This window comes from Pteropus medius, unplaced genomic scaffold (assembly GCF_902729225.1).
Source record: "Pteropus medius unplaced genomic scaffold, Ma_sr-lr_union100, whole genome shotgun sequence".
NCBI lineage: Eukaryota > Metazoa > Chordata > Mammalia > Chiroptera > Pteropodidae > Pteropus > Pteropus medius.
This window is the reverse complement of record NW_024351735.1, coordinates 3,379,971-3,397,520: the sequence shown is the minus strand read 5'-3', so window position 1 is coordinate 3,397,520 and position 17,550 is coordinate 3,379,971. Positions and strand designations below refer to the sequence as shown.

At 45.1% G+C, this 17,550-nt stretch overlaps 1 protein-coding gene across 5 annotated transcripts in view; it reads right to left on the bottom strand.

The window, feature by feature from the left end:
* The window catches only part of MFHAS1 (multifunctional ROCO family signaling regulator 1), a 65,073-nt gene extending 54,877 nt beyond the window's left edge, over nucleotides 1-10,196 (bottom strand). For 4 of the 5 annotated variants that reach the window (XM_039846469.1, XM_039846472.1, XM_039846468.1 and 1 more), the window contains exon 1: nucleotides 7,085-10,196. In XM_039846469.1, the coding sequence (XP_039702403.1) occupies nucleotides 7,085-10,079 (2,995 nt within the window). In that variant the 5' untranslated portion in view covers nucleotides 10,080-10,196. Of the gene's footprint in view, nucleotides 1-5,887; nucleotides 6,000-7,084 lie in introns of all 5 variants that reach the window. The other variant, XM_039846473.1, reaches the window with a different exon arrangement.
* Nucleotides 10,197-17,550: the final 7,354 nt, after the last annotated feature.

Sequence of the window (17,550 nt, the reverse complement as noted above, 5' to 3'; positions counted from 1 at the left end):
TGGTCATATTTTTTTCTGGAAAATCAAAAGCCAGTTTTTTTTCAGTAATTACTCAAACATGCAAGTGAATTTCTCTGTATGTGGTCATATTCCCTACATACCAGAATCAACAATTACATAGACCTGTCCCTACTCTGCTCCCCATGGCCAAGGCCATGTATTTTATTTTATTCTCCTAAAACTCTCAGTTCAGAACAGATGTCTGTATACAGAAAGTATTCAACAGTGAGTGATGACAATCCAACTCATAAACTTATGGTACACTTGTGGTCTAATTTGGTAAGGGCCTAATTTTGTATCAGTTCAACTCCATTCCCTTAACGCTCGCATTTGCCTATGGCTTTGCCAATCATTCGAGAACTCCGCACAAAATTCACATGGGGAGGGGGAGGGCCTGTACAGAAGACAGTAATTACACAGTACTCACTTGTGCATCTTTTCTATATGTTTGTTAGCCCCCCATTAAATCACATATACCACAGAACGGACCAGAAGGCCCCATGTCCTACTTTTTGTCTTCCCATCAACACTAAGTAGGAAGATTCCTACTGCAGCCGGGTTAAAGGATATTCATCAGTGTGGCATCTCAAGGCCAAGCCTAAAGAGTTCTTCTCTCCTTAAGTCATACCTTAGAAGGAAAGTCGTCACGAAGACCTCACCGAAAAATTCCCAGTCACTACCCGCCTCCAGGTAGGAAGCCACCAACTAATCTGCTCCTTGCCTCAAGAAGCACTTGATTTAAAAGTGTGGTTGCACAACATTGTGAATGTACTAAATGCTATGGAACTGTTCACTTAAAACTGGTTAATTTCGTGTTATGTGAATTTCCCTAAGAGGAGGAGGAGGAGGAGGAAGCAGCAGGAGCAGCAGCCTTGACTCAGTGAGCCGCCCGCCCAAAAGCAGAAAGGCGCACACAAATCAAAGAGCAGTCTTGACACAACTCCCGTTTTCCCTTCCTTCTTGCTCTTCTTCCAAGTGTGCTTGTGCACAGATTTGCAAAAGTAAAGGAAACAGCTGGAACAGCCTGGGTGCCTAGGGCTACCTGCTTGGAGCAGGAAGTTCCTTCCTGAGGCCAGTAAAACGGCCTCCAGGCTCAGAAGGCCCATGGGAATCCACCCCTGGCCACCCACCAGTATCTCAGTATCTCTGTCCTACTCCAATTTTACCACTCCGACTTTCTTTCTGCTTTTGTAGTCTTTGCCTTCTGTAAATCTACAGCTAAAGGGGAAAAAAAAAGTCTGCTGATGGGTGGTTACTAATTTACTCTTTAAGAAACAAAGCATCAGTACTTTCGACTAAGAGATTACGTTGAGAAAGGAAAATTGAAAAAAATGTTTTTAAGCATTTGATGCCAAAAATAATAATAACTAAACATTTTCCCTCCTCCCTCTCCACAAATAAGTCAGCCCTACTGAAAATGGTGTCTGGGAGTTGTTATCCATAGTATACAGCACACATAGAACCATCTCTGAATTCGTTACAGCCAACAAACTCTCCCAGGGTCTTCCATGAACTCAAACCAACAACCTAAACTCTGTACAGAGCTTCTGGAAAGCAACAGCACATGGAAGAAGAGAAAACATCTGGTCCAAACCATGAAAAACGTCTTTGCTGCACCACCACCATCACACCTTCACTCTCCTCACCATTTAGTTTCCTTCTTCAAAAGGCCAATGTCAAGGCTGCAATGGGGTTACCTAAAAGAAAGAGCTATGGAACATCGAGTTTTGGGGAGAAGAGTGATCACTGACTCAAGAAGGCAAAGGTGAGGTCAGATGCCGGAAGGCTTTCTCGAGCCAGCTCCTTGCACTTCATTCACCTTGGCACCCTGATAAGCTGTCCCTGGCCATTCTCTCGCACCCCCAACCCCATTTCTGGAAGAGTTAGGAGGTAGATATGGAGGACAGAAATATATGTACCAGAAAAATCACATGGAAAATCATATACACTTACCTTAAAGTACACATTGTAAGACAAAGACCATCATAAACAACCCAAAGAAGCACTTAGCCAAGGAATTGATTGAGATACACTAGAATCTTTTGAGTTCTTTAAAAATAACCAATCCACTTTGAGCTCTTCTACCTGCTCAGTCCTGTATCGGGCACTGTCAGGCAAGTGTCCTGCCATCGCGTGAACCTCAGAACTCAGAGAAGAGAGTTTATAACAACAGAGTAATACTGCCATATCTTACATAAGAGACGGTCTCTATGGTTTAACAAAGATATGACATCATATGTATACTGTGACTGTGAGATGCCTGTCAATCACTCTGGATTCTACAGGTTGCACAGACATGAGGAGCCAAGAGGCTCAGAGGGTCAGTTTCATTAATGAGATAGTAGGATTGGGAATGCTAGCCAAAATGGCGCCTCCTCATCTTCTGAACTGAAGATAACCAGGTCCCAAAGGAAGGCAAAGCTGACAACCACTCAGCAGCTGGTTTTGCAATCAGAGCAACTGAAATAAACCAAGGAGAACAGAGACCTGGCTGGGCCTGCCCCAAGCTGACCTCACCTGGTGTGCTCTCCACAGAGCCTAGAAACACAAAGCAACTCTCTTCTCCACCCACAGACAGAAGAGTGCCAAAGCTGAAGGAGACAAGGGAGGGCAGGAGATGAGGATGGCACCTGTCTCCCGGTTTTTTTTTTTTTTTGGCACCATAATGGATGGATTGTCCGGTCCTTAATCATAACAGGCTCTCACAGAGAGAAGAAAGTTAATAGATGGATGGAGAAAACAACCAGAAGTGTTCACTCCAATATCAGCCCCCATCCCTCATCTCCATATAATGAAAAAGCCCCACACTTCTTTACAGGCAAAGATAACTGTTTTTCTCAATACATTCTCTCACCTAATCCTCCAAACAACCCTATGAAGTACATACTATAAATGTTTTAGGTGTTAAAATGAAGTAAATGAGCAAGAACTAAAATAAGTAAGGTTTACTGGAGAGTAAAAAGAGCAGGCAGCAGAGAATGACATAAAACGTCTGTTGACAAATAAAATAAAAATATTTTCTCTAGGAAATTCTAAGCTACTTGTGCAGGGATGAACTTGAGATTCTACTCTAAAGTTTAAAGAAGAGGCACCTAATATTTAATATAATTTATTCTCCAAAGGCCTTTCTAGGCTTTGAATTTTATCATGCACAGTATTTCTTTCTCCCACTGCATGATTAAGGTTTTGATTTTTATATGAAACAAAGCCTAGAGGAGTTCAAAGAGGACTGTTCACAAAAATAAAAGCCAAGAGGCATCAATATTAATAAAGCTAAACTAAAGAGATATTTAATAACCTTTGTGAAATTAAAAACAGTGACTAATTCAATCCAAACAACTAGGTCATGCTCAAATTCCAGTCACTCTAAAGCTGAGATTTAATAAGGCAAGAATTTTGCTTTGCTTCAGTGGTCAAAATGAAGGGTCCATTCAAGGGTAAGACTAATAACACAGTGACAATGTGAACCTTAGAGGGACATTTGGGGTGTGGGGGAAGGAAGCTGGGACACAGGACAAAGCAATATGATTACTACAGTACCATTTGGGAATTTGACAGAATATGTGAATAACAAAGAAAAAAGACATTTCTTACAAAGACCAAACAATCATTCAGCAAACATCTGAGAGACTCATGGAAGCCACAAAGCCTCAGATGTGTGTCCTGCTCTGTGTAAGCAAGTTAACAACCTAATCAAAGAGATATTATGACATGCATAAATACCAGCAGAACAAGACAAAATGTGCCAAGTGTCTCAGAGAGGTACACAGTATGTAAGAAATTGAACATGGGCAAAAGGCACTTGACGGGAGATGTGGAAAGGCATTGAGTTAATTAGTGAATGAAAGATACAAGATACAAAGATCACGACGTTCCCTGTCTACTGCTTTGGGTTGCTTTCCAATTATTCTTAAAAATGACCTTTAATAATTTGGGGAGTAGAATATTTAGTGAAAAATTACATGGAACCCAAGTTCAATTCTCTAAGATGCATTCTTCCAATTTAAACACACCGTATTCATTCAACAGCTTAAACAAAATTGCAAAGCCGTAGAATCTTGCTGCAGGCCTATCTATGTCCTAGCCACCCGTCTTACTCAATATACCACACATCCAGCCTCAGGAGTGTTGAGATTTTCTGGTTTAGAAGTCATATTGAACTTCTAAGAAAAGAAGAAAAACATAATAAATATCACAGAAGAAGAAACTTACTCTAGAACATCTCTATAAGTAACGTGGAGAGAAACCTGTCTGTCAGAAGAAGCTGGCAGTACTGTCAGTATCTACAGAAAGGAGGTGAAGATTCACACATCTGATACTTAGGCTCCATCGCAGGCTTCCTTTGAATACCAAAAGCATCTCCTGTCACTCAATCCTTCGTCTTAAATGAGACAAATCGGGAATCTCCCTGAAAATGTGATTAGATTTTTTTTACAAGAACTTTAAAAACCAAGTGGTCGTTGGCTGAGGATTTTCCAAAATATGGTATTTCTTTCAAAAATCAAAATCAAAAAAGAGAAATCTGGCACTCTGCTTCCCTGGGCCAACTACCTTAGTACAGCTCAGGCTAGAAAATGTGTCCTATTGACAATGACAGGCCAAAACAGACTTTTTACAAAATAAAGTTTAAAAATATTAATAGAACTTTACATTTCTTTTGCATAAAATCTAGGGAGACAGTAATTTGTATTTACTCTTAATGTCCCAAAACTGAAAAAAAAATTGATTCCCGTTTTTTCACATTGTATCAAAATTGTTAGTTTACAGAGGAACTTGACACTTTAATAAAATGAAAAACTAAGTAACCGACTTTTTAAATGTTTCTGAAAAGCAAAATGACTACTTAAAAATAGATTCAAAGATGTATGCCAAGTTAAAACACATTTTAACAATTTCGAGACTCAATGAATGTATTTTTAAATGTTTGCTCCAACTAAACGAACACCAAACATTATAATTCTGCTCCTACAACACCTGCTAGTTTTTAAAATTATTTTAGCTCTTCCTAAATCTTTCAGAAACGTGGCAAATACTGACGGATGATGGCTACCACAGAAAAATATGAAAGAGGAAAACAGGTTTTTTTTCTGTTGTCTTAATGTAATGAATTACTACAATCATCTTTTCCACTTCTTTTGTGCCCTCAGCTACCTTTAGAATACAATCCTCAACAAAGCAAAAAGAGAACTTCTTTCTTTGACCATGAATAAGACAGAAATGTAGTCTATATTACCAAAACACCTGATGATTTATTCTTATCCAATATATATGATAATTCTACCATTTTTAACCATTTATTTGTTTTTATGTTGGAAAAAAAAAATCATCTCTTCCTCAGAGCCTGGACTGCAAACCAGGTGTGCTTCCTTCAACAGGCAAATAGGCCAAACAATGACAAGAGAATGGGCTTGTTTGGGAAATTCTGACTGGTAAAAAAAAATAAGAGCTGAGGTTAGGAAAAAAGAATTCCAGCCTCATTGTTTACTCCTCAACGTTGTTTGAATTCCTCTGCACAGATCTTTACTTGTTCGGTAACATAGTTATGTCTTTCCCTTTGTTGTTAATAACATCAGTTTTATTAATGCTCCATCTGGATTAGAAATTGGCTTTAAGTAGCTCCTTCGATCAGCTACTCTGTGAATATGTAACTCTCAACCACTTTATTCAATTTAGCAGCACAATAAAGAAGTATCTGCTTTCATGAAGAAAATACAATGGCAAATATAAAACGAACTGAAGAGCCTACCAGATCTCACTTGGACTGTGACAAGACACCAGATAATCATACAGAATAGATGGCTCGGTTGACTGGTAATGGAATATGGTGGCTTTTTTCAAGCTGAAGAATTAAACTCAGCCTAGATCTAGGGCAACAGGAAGATGTTACCTTTGGAAATATGGGTGTCCAGTTTCTTCCAGATACTATGACAAGCTGCATTCAGACTGAGACAAAGATCAGAGTGGCATGCAGTCTTCATTTCATCACCCCTCAATGTGCCCTGGGGGGTGGGGGACCGAGGAGAGAAATCGGCAGTGATACTATCATTAGGTTTGTCCTCAGGACACTTGGAATGTTGTTAGCCAAGCCTGCTCCACAAATATCTGAGTAGTTTTAAAGAACTGCTCCAAAGAGTGCTTTCACATGTGGGAAATAGACATATTCCAAACTGAAGACTCAGGGTACCAATTAACCAGACTCGAAAAGTCCCAGACAACTAGTCCTAGAATTCTGCCACTCACCTACAATGATTTTAAAAAGTAAAAAGAAAGAAAAAAAGAATCTGTTGTAAAACACTCCCCAAAAGAGAAAAAAAAAATGCTTCCAATGTTTTGTCCCTCCCATCTCTTACAAAGTACTTCCAAAACGCTCCACTCTAACACCAAAAATCAAACCTTAAGACATCTTGTAAAGCACCAAATTGCCGGAAAGTACCCGAGGAAACTCCCCTCAGAGATCTCAGCAGTCTATGGTTCATGCCCATGGGCGTGATGAGTAAAACAGCAAACTCAGGATTCAGTCATGCATCACAGACTGAAAGTTTTGTCTTTACTAATCCATCATAAGTATCATTGTCTTTAAAATCCAATCCCGATTACAAAATATTCTTCTCTGGAATTTCTTAAGAAAAGTAAGCAATACTCTTTATGACTGTACTCTGAATTTAAACACAAGAATATGACAATAGACATGTCAAACTCTGAGCATCTCAAGCCCTTCGAGATGCATCCAGTATGCAGGCTCAGCAAGAGACACTTCAGACACCATCTTCTGTTCACACACCTGAAATTTCCTTCCATGAAAGGTGGACTAAATTTAGAAGAGAGAAAAGGAGATCCAAATGTTTTGACTGGAACCCATTTTGGAAGTCTGAGTCTTTTTTGTAGGAGAGTATGATACTGAGGACTGTATTTCATATTGCTTATGTATTCACTGCCTTTTGCTTGTCCCCAAATCCCCCCGTATTTACCTTGAGAAGCTTTCCCGGTGTTAGGCTAATAATCTTACGAATGGAAAAAAAAACATTTTCAAAAAATGCATCTTAATAACACATCAAAGAAGAACCACGTGCCTCTCTCCACCTACCTGGGAAAGCGTGCGGATTGGGCGACCCTCTCTTAAGGCACTTAGAACAGAGAATGTGCACGGTGTAGTGCAGTCCAGGCCATTCTTGAAGTAGAACATTCAGTTCCTCTACCAAGGGGGTTATGGCTTGCCATGCTGTCCATATATTTGGTAATGATGCATGGCTGGCAATGGACAGAGTATCTGGCTGCAGGACCCCTTTGGCAGGTCTGTAACTCACCACCACAGGAACTTTCCCTCTATATGCGAAGATCTGAAGTTTCCCATCTGACCGGTGCACCACATGGCTGTTGATCTGTACGCTGTAGCGAGCAAACAACCCAGGTGGAAAGGTGAAGGGAAAACTATATTCAATCTGCAACTGTTCAGCCACAAAAGACTGCCCGGTCAGGTTGGTCCCATTAATCCAGGCCTCTGCATGAGGCACCTCGTTCTGCACATAGCATGGGAATTTGTACCAGGCTGTGGACCCATTCAAAGGCTTGCCCTTAGGTTTATTGAGGCAGTAGCAGAGCCCCATCTTTTCCAGCAGCTCCAGCAGCAGCTGCAAGTCTTGCTGGGCCTGGACATGAGGCTTAAGCAGCAGCCGAATAACATGGGCGGGCAAGAGCCCATGAAGCAGAAAACCCTCCACGTAATGATGGAGCTGGGTGGCGGGAAGCAAGTCCTGGCTGGGGGTGGGCAGTGACATCACAAGGGAGCTTTCCCCCTCGCCCTCTCCCTCTCCACTGGTTCCTAGGAGCAACTTATGCAGCAACAAGGAAGGATCCTTCTGGAAAAAGACATTGAGGATGTCAATGAGGCGGGTGAGGTTGTGGAATACGTGCTCCTTGAGGGCTGGGCTGTCCTCAAAGTAGAGTAGCTTGCCGCTCTCGTGCAGGTAGGACAGGGCGCTCTGTAGCCGGTCCTCGGTCAGACCTGCCTGCAGACCCAGGCGGGCCGAGTCCCACCAGCTTAGCCAAAGCCGTTGGGCCTGAGGTGGCTGGAAATGCAGTTCCTCAAGCACCTGCCAGGACCGAGGCAGTACTCTGTGTAAGTTGGGGAAGATTTCCCGGTGCTCAGCTACGGAGAACAGCTTGTCCCGAAGGCGTTGTAATTGCCTAGGGTCCCTGCAGCTCACAGGCAACACGGGGGAGAGGATCTGCAGCCGGTGGTTGAGCAGGTACTGAAAATGGGCCTTGCGCCGCCGCAGGTTCTTGTCCGAAACACCATAGTAGGCTGTGTGGGGGCTGGCAGAGCGAAGCTCAAAGTCCCGGGCCAGTGCCTCATCCACCACCTGGGCCAGACGGCTCAGCCCCTCAGCATCGTGCTTCTCCTGCAGGGCGATCTGGCGGTGAATGTCCAGACACTTCTCCTCCAGCTCCCGCTCCCCACACAGGTCTGCGTGCGTGCCCACAATACAAACTACGGCGTGAGGCACCCGGGCCCCTACCCGATGCAAGAAGGAGCCCACTGTGGTGGGAAAGCGCAGTGGCTCATAGGTGGCCAAGTTCACCACCAGCACATAAAGGGCCCCTGGGGAGAGAAAGAAGGGCTGGATCACCTCGTAACTTTCATCTCCAGCTAAGTCATACACGATGAATCGCAAGCCTCGGGAAGCATCAGCTGTCCAGCTGGTCACCTCGATGCCTTTGCTCACGGGTGGAGGTGAAGGTGGGTAGCTCATCTCCTTATCCCCTCCTTCCTGTCCTTCCACTCTGTCCTCAGTGAGGCAGTGACGGAGCAAGGTCTTTCCTGCAGCCTTATGACCCATCAGGAGCAGCTTGAGGCGGGGCTGCACCGCTGGCTGGGAATGGGCCAGCTCCTTCTGGTAGGCTGCGATGTACGGAATCCCCTTCATGCAGACCTCGTAAGGGGGCTGGATCAGTGGGTTGTCCTTGATCTTCCACAGGCCCACCCGGGAGAGCTGGCCAAAGTTGTCTGGCAGCACAGCGATCTGGTTCCCTTGTAGCACTAGCTCCTCCAGGCCTGTCAGCTCCACAATGGAGTCCGGCAGGTAGCGGATCCGGTTATTATCCAGCCACAAGGTAAGGAGCCGGCCCAGGCCCGAGATCAGAGACGGCACTGAGGTGAGTTGGTTGCGACTAAGGTAGAGCTCCTCCAGACCAGCCAGGGGCAGCAGCGCAGCTGGGAACTCCTCAAAGAGGTTGGAGGACAGGTTGAGCATTTTGAGCCGCTGCAGACAACTGAACTGGGCAGGCAGAGCCTGCAGCCCGTTGTTGTCTAACATGAGGCTCTCCAGGCTGGCAAGCTCACAGAAGCCATCCGGCAAGGTGCCAAGCTCGGCCCCACTCAGCCAGAGGATCTTAAGAGCACGGAGGGCACTGATATCCTCAGGTAGGCCCCGTAGCCGGTTGCTGGACACGTCCAGCTCCTCCAGGGCCGCCAGCTGCAGCAGCTGCCGAGGAAAAGCAGTGAGCTGGTTGTGGTCCACGTCGAGGGTGCGCAGACGGTAGAGGCAGGACAGGGAGTCTGGCAGGTGCACCAGCCGGTTAAAACTGACATCCAGCTCCTCCAGGTGGGCGAGAGCGCCCAGCTGGGCGGGCAGAGAAGGTAGCTGGTTGTGGCTGAGGTTGAGCTTGCGCAGCTCGTGCAGGGCGCTCACCACCTCTGCGCCCAGGGCAGTCAGCCTGTTGTGGCTCACGTCCAGCTCGGTGAGGTGGTGGCCCAACTTTGCCACTGCCGGGGGCAGCCAGGCGAAGCGGTTCCTGCGGAGAACCAGGACGCGCAGGCTGCCCAGCGCCGACCCCAGCCCGTCCGGCACCTCCTCCAGGCCGTTGTTCCCCAGGTTCAGCACCTCAATGTCCCCGATGTTGGCCGGCAGCACAAGCTGGGGGGCGTCAGGGGAGTCGATCTGGTCGGCCCCCGTCCCGGGGCAGCCCCCGGCCGCACTGAGGGTGAGCTGGCGCAGGTTGCTCCGCAGCTTCCTGGCGCGCAGGGCGGCGTCCCGCCACAGCCTCACCGTCTTCAGGTTCCCACTGTCCTTCCCAGCCATGGCGGGGCCCCGGGCCGAAACCCTCTCGCGGGCGCGGGAGCGGGAGCGCACAGCTACATGCCGCCTTGCGCCCGGGCGGGCGCCAGTCTCCCGGTCCCTCTCGCTCCTCTCTCCCCGCCACCCCTCGGCGACCAGCGGCTGTGGATACTAGCGCAGCCAGCGGCCAGGCGCCCGCAGCTGGGGGGCAGCGGCGACGCAGGCAGCTCCGGGGGGTGCCGAGCCCGCAGCGCTGGGGGCGGCGGCGGCGGCGGCCGGCGGGTAGTGCGGCTCGCATTCTCCTTGCTCGCGGGCCATGGGCGCGCCCGAGCGCAGGGCCGCCGCCCGCCGCGCGGCGGAGGATGCCTGCTGCTCCTCCTCCCGCTCCGGCCGCTCGCGACGCCTCCCGCCCCGCTACCCTAGAGCAGCGGCGGCCCCGCGGCAGGCAGCGGCGTCGCCTCCACGAGCTCCTGGAGCAGGGCTGCGCTCGGCTCGGCGGCGGGCATGTCGCGGGCACAGGGCCCGGGCTCGGCCCGGAGGGGGCGGCGGCGGCGGCGGCGCCTCCTTGTCTCCGCTTCCCGGGGCCCGGGCGGGAGCGCGAGCGCCGCGTCCCCGGGACTGCGAGGGCGCGATCGGGAAGCTGCAGCGCCGCCGGGCGGAGCGGCTCCCACGTGACCGGCGGAGGCGCCGCGGGTTCCCGGCACCGCCCCGGGGGCGGGCACCGGGTGCGGGGCTGGGGGGCTCCTCGCCGGGTGCGGCCCGGGACGTGGACTGCGCTCGGCGGGAGGAGCGCGGGGATTGGGTCCTGGCGGCCGATCGGGGTCCCGGGGCCCTCCTGGTTGGGTTCGTCTGCGTCTGACTCTTTGTTGGCCCTGCGCCTCTGAGGATTTCTTTTCCTTCTTCCCCCGACTGTCGGATCCGCCGTCTTCCCTGATTCTTTACCACCGCCCCCTTCCCCTTCGCTCACCCTACATCCACACGGCAATAGAACTGGAAAAATTCAGGGGCCTGGAACCAGAGTATGACTACACAAAAGGAGAAATGCAGACAGCCATTCATTCGTTTGATAAATATTTATTGGGTCCCTATTTTGTATCAGACCAGCTGAGACACGTTCTCAGCGTCCCTGGGGAAGGCTTTGAGTGGGCTCTCAGCCGGCCTGGGGGAGTGGGGGGGGTGTGGATGGGAGCGTGCACTGTGAAGCAGTGTTTTTTTCTGGGCTGTCTCATTTATCTTCACAAGAACACCGTAAAACAAATACTACTTTCTAAATGTACTATACTTGTTATGCTGTAGGTTCAATAAAATGGCAGCTGTTTCCTCTTTGAGGTTTCTTTGAGATTACATCTATGCTAAGTAAATAAGTTCTTCAGAATTTACTAGATCCTTAAATATTAAGTCTCCTCCATCACTGTCTCCAGATTAGTTAATAATGAAGCAAATAGTTTGCAGAGACACAAAACTGAATTAATTGGTTAAATGCACCACTTAACACGTTGTGGCTCTCCCCCATGCATGAGGATGCTGTTATTTGGGGACCCATATTCCGTGCAGTTTTTTCAGTAATAATAGTTTGTCTCTTCAAAGAGAACCACTGAACATCTCAGCTGGAAATCCAGCAAATAACTTTTCCCCAGTGATGGTTATCAGGCCTGGGTCATACATCTTGTTACTGAACCAGATGAGTCTCAGAGGCAAGATGTGGGTATATTAGCAGAGAGAGCTGAGCTATGTTCACCTTGAAGGACTTTCTGAGAGATCAAAGTGCTCAAGGGTTCCCTGGCCTTGCATCCCAAGAAAAGTTTTAAATTGCCTAGGCTGACCTTTTTTTTTCACAGAGGAGAAAAAAGGCCCAAGACATTAGGCAGCTTCATAGCCAGCCAGCCAGGTAAAGGGTAGAGCCAGATGTGAAAACTCTCCATGTGGGGTTATTCCCCTGAAGGTATCACCTTCATGATCAGACCCCAAATCCTTCGCCCTTCAGCTACTTCTAACCCAAATCTGAACCTCAGCCTGGAGAAAGAGACTGGAGAAGGCATGGCTCCTTACCTTAAAGTGGTTTGGATTAGATCTAAATAACCTGTAGTAAACTGTTCCCCTTTAGAAGACATCAGCAAATTATACTTCTGTTTTAAATGTCTTTGAAAATGGTGTTTTTCCTCTATCAGGAGATAATCTGCTATTTGTTTTATCTGATAAAGAGAGCTGGATAGGACCAGACAATACTCCGGTTTGGGGCCTTTGGGCCCTCACTGAAGCACCTAAGCCTGGCATGAATGAGTTTGCTCAGCAGGAACATTCTTTCCAAGCCGCTCAGCCTGCTATGTGCTGTTAGCAGTCAAAATTATAGAAAGCCTTGTTGTAAAAAGTCTCGTCCAAGAGTTCTTTGAAAGTCAGATCAGGAAATGCAATGCTAAAACTCCAGGAAAAGAAAATGTGTCCAGATTGCTTCTTAAACCCAGGCAAGAAAGATCCTGCCCTGGGCAACCAACCTGATCCTCCTCTTGTTACACCCCACCTCTGTGGAAAAGTTTCTGATAGGCCAAGGGGCATGAAGGGCATGCCCCCTCAGCCTTCTAGAACAGGCTTGGTGTGAAGGGCCCTGAAATCCCTGTGCAAACAGCCCCAAGCCTGCTTGGGGAAGGCGGGGCAGTCTTTCATAGTCATTCAGGAGTTACTGACTGTGCACATTCCAGGATTCAGGGGTGTGGATGGAGTTTGACCGCCCCTCTGTGACCACCGGCTCCTCACTGTGCTGGACAGAACCCAGGTTAGGATGAGAGGGGGCATGGATATACCACATGTGTTAGCCTGGTGTAGCACATTTAAATATTTAGGCATATTGGTATATGGGCCTTTATTTGTACTCATGCCCCAGGACTTGCAAATGTTAGGAGTAGGCCCTGTACATGTCAGGGTTTTCCTAAAAGCCGGAGGGGGTGGGGGATATCCATTTGGAAAAAAGGGATTATGATTATTCAAAGTTTTTTTTTTTTTTTTTTTTTTTTGCCTTGAATGTTTATTCAGTGCCATGGACCTAGTCTATAAACTTTCCCAAACCTTTTTTCTTGTCTTTCTTACCCTGAGACTGTTTTCTATTTAGCTTCTGCCATAAGGTTGCGATAACATTTCATGCGCATTGGATTTCTCTCACAGTGCAAACCCTCTGCTAGGGCACAAGTCATTTAGGGGAGTGGGAAAGCTGATGGGAAGAGTCTGGGTCTTGAGGTAGGCCTAAAATGATGTGACTAGCTAGAGGGGAGACTCCTGAGCCCTCTGTGAAAGAGTTTTCTACTTAAATAGCTGTCAGTAACAGTCTGAATGGCCCAGGTGGCAGGGATACCCTGCTCTTACCCCTTGCTAGACTAGTGACAAGCTCCAAGGAAGCTTCCATCCCTGATTTCTTTTGCTCTGTCTTCAACATACTTGACTTTCCTCCAACTTGAGATTTTTTTTCTTGACCATGATAACCCCCTAGCTACTGTCTCATTGATTTACTTCTTTCTGTCAAATATCTTACATTAATGGCCTAGGACCAGTCTGCCTCCTCTCCACTGGTTCCCTCCTTGGGCCCAGTAATCTGGCTTCCACCCCCACCATGCCATCAGCACTGCTCTCTAGAAGAAGGTCAGCTTACCTTTTTCCTCCCTTGACCTCCCATCATTGAAAATGTTAAGCAACTTCCTTTGGAAACCTTCTCCTTTCTTGGCCCATAGGATATTTGGTGTCACGTTAAGGTTTGGGTTTTCAAAAAGAGCCTTCTAAAAGCTAATTATTTCCTAGTATGAATCAAGTTTGCAATTAGAATCAGAACTCCCAAATGAACCGCTGTAACTACATGGATACACTGGCCAGGAATTGCCTAGAAATGGATAACTTCTTATGAAAGTATTTAGTCATTATGCTTTTTCTACTTACATTTATATTAGTTGATTTCTATTAAAGATATATAATTTGGGAAATTATATAAGTATGCTTTTCCACTGAATTTTAATTTTATCAACCACAACTTAAGTCTCTATTTTAGGGTGACCAAATGTCCCATATGTACAAGGCTGAGGAAGATTTTCTGGCATAGGAGACATTTTGAGCTAAAAACCAAGGCAATCCTAGTTAACCTTGGTCTTTAAAAGAGCCTTTTGTCTTGTTCTCTCTTTACCCTCAGGAGTTCAGAAAGCTCTGCTTCCTAGAAATGCAGCACTTTTATTTGTTTCAGCTGCTTTAGACTTTCAAAATAGTTCAAGTTTTATTTACTTAGTAAATTCTTACTAACTTATTAGAGACAACATTTCATGGACTTAAGGTTCTAACTAGGAGTATGGAAACGACCTGTCCAGTCTTGAAAGGAAATTTGACTGTCCCTCATGCCTTCTATGCAAATGAGACCCAGAGCTGGGTTACAGCATTTCATGAGGAAATTTACCTAGTTCTCTTCATGAAGTCTGAAGAGGCCAAGAATATGCTGTCTTTATCATGAAAAGAGAGAAAGGGCTTCCCACGTTTCTCCTTTCTTGTAACTTTAGATCCGGCTAATATTTTGCTTTAAATAAATAATAACAACAAAAATGTTCCCTCCTATCTGGGTAAAGGTAAGAGAAAAATCTCACCTCCATGATTTTAATCAGGCCATACGCTTCTTGGTTTGGTTTTTTTGGAGAAAGAAGTGGAGGGAATCAAGTGAAAGTCAGAAAGAGGAGAAGGAAGGGACATCCCTCTAAAAGGTTTTAGGCTTGTTCCAAAGAAGATTAGAGATAAAGCCTTAAAATTTGACATAAGACAGTTTAACCACAGGGGATCTTAAGGTCATGTTGTCTAAACTCTTGATGCGGGGGATGATTGAGGTATCTAAGAATAATCACCGCTAATAATAGCTAACATGTATGAGAGGTTTTCTATGCACTCGAGAACTGTGCTGTATGCTTGTCATGCAGTTATTTCATTTAATCTTCACAATAGCCTTGAATAGCAGGTTCCATTATTATCCTCATTTTACAGATGGGGAAAAATGAAGGCAGAGCTATTGAGTGGCAGAATCCAGACTCAAAACAAGGCAGGGTACAAAGTTCATGTTTTACTCATTGCGCTATTTCTTGAGGGTGGGATGTGGGGTGGAGGGTCTTAGTTCACCATCAGCAGACTGTGTTTTAAGCTGTAGAGAAGTGTTACCAGCTGGAGAGCAGGGCTTACACCCGTCTTCAGTAGAAAGTGAACTTTGCTCTCACAATATGTATCAAAGACTGTCATACTGGGCAACCAAAAGCTCTAAATAAATAGTATCCCCAAATAAAATTAACTGGATTTAACATCTATTATTAAATGTTACAGCAGGAAACAGAATTTCTCTGTCATTTGTAGATAAATGGTGTTTGAATTGTTTCTTTGTTTGCTTCTTTTAGAGAGAAAGTATTAAATACATGTACATTAAATCTGTACTCCAATTAAAGGGTGTTTCAGATTCTGTCTTTTGAGAAGAGCATTAAAAAAGAAAAAGATAGAAGACTAAATTATCAAGCTAAGATTAGGTACAAATACTATGACATATTTTGGGAGAAAAAAAAATTAAGCTTTCCTCACCCTCCTTTCCCTAAATTTAATAAATCTGCTTTGGATTCACCATGATTTGCATGAGAGCCAGCTCATATCAGAATTGGTTGAGAAATCTGAGAGTGGTCGCTTAACTACCAACAGAGAGCATAAAAAATGTGTTCAAGGCACTGACTTCCCCCCGAGAGCAAAGGCAAAATCATACCAATATGTCTGTTGTTTTTTCTTCTCCTTGCTCTACAGAAAACAAATTTATCTTGGAATGGGCAGCATTAAATTTAACATTGGCTCTCTTTGTGTTTCCAGGTCAAGTGGGAACACATATGCTCCCTACTGAGGAAAATAAACTGCAATGTATTTTTAGCATCCGTTGAAAGTACTTTCAGCTAAAGCTATTCCACAGGATCCAGACTATTTCACTGAAGGCTAAAGGATTGGTCACAATGTCACCTAGAGTTCCAGAACTTGCCCCCAGAGTCTGTGAGTAGCAGTGTCCCTGAGCCCCCACCTCACTCCCAACTATTCTCAGTACCAATTCTGGTACAAACATCCTTTTTCTGAGAAAAAGAAGGAAAATCATCCCAATGAAAGATAAATGAAGAACATCTGTGAAATAGTTATGACAAATACAGCTAACTATAGCACACTTGGCACTTTGAAATGAAGCATGTTCAGGAGGAGGAAATATGGAAGATGGGAGAAGAGAGGATGATCCCCCTACTTTGGGCCTAATGCTGGAGATAAGCCATCGACAGGGAGCCACCCACCATATGGTGTGTATTTGAAAAAGGTGCCTGTGGGTGCCATTGTGAAAGGCAGAGCAAGGCACCACTCCAGCAGACCTAGCTGCTCCATTGAAGGTGAGCGACACACAGGTGGTTTCACCCTCCAAGGGTGGCGTGTGCAGTGCACAAATTGTGCAGCCCTGCAAGTGGAGTTTTAGTCACTAGTCTAAAATGTAATATTTATTCATGAGATTTAGTGACAATGAGAAAAATGATTTAAGACCTTCCTTTTGTCTGCACAGTTTTGAAAAATATTTCCCATTTTTAAAACAAATTTAGGTAACCTTTAGCTTTTAAATAATGAAACAGGGATATCACATCCTCCTTTCTAAAATAAAAAATAAAAAAACTAAAATCTTGTGTAAATAATTTCTAAAATAAAAACAAAGTCTTCAGTGACATAGTATAACACATAGCATAAAGCACAGCATAGCATCAAAAATGTGAAAGTCCTCCTAAAGAACTATAATTTGGATTATTATTATTATAAAGCCATGTATTTTTCAAAAGACAGAAAAACCAAAGTTATAATTTTTGTTCCTTCTGGTACTTATTACTCTTGTAGCAAAAAAAAAAAAAGAGTTTCTGTTTATTGTTCTGTAGAATAGAATGATAAAATCTGACTCCTTACCTACTATACTTCATCCTATGAAATGGTGAGATGCCTTGAAATAATGAAAAACTATGGAGTGCAGTTATATAAGGATCACAGTTGGTCATAATTAATCGTTATTAATCCAATATACATTTATGTAAGGCCCTGTGCAGGGTGCCTGAATACAAGATTACTTGAAAAAGCTTCTGTCTCTGTTTCTCTTCATCAAAATTTAAAAATAAAGCATTTGTCCAATATTAATTAAGGCAGTCTTCAAAAGCTCTGATCCTCTCATAAGTTAAAAAGATACTGTCTGTTTCAAAATTCTCAGAGCAGATTTAATGAAGGTCCAGTCGAAGTAACTAGCAGACTCCTCAGCTTTATTCCTTTGTTCTCTAACTACAGTGGCTCTTCAGGTGTTAAACAATTTGAGGAAGCCCTTCCCTTCCCCTGTAAGGTAATACTGAATACTGTCCCATGGTTGTGGTTGTCCTTGAATACAATCATATTAACATTTAATTTACATTTTCAAAACTAAGAGTGTTAAGTTTATATATTAGGAGTTTGGATT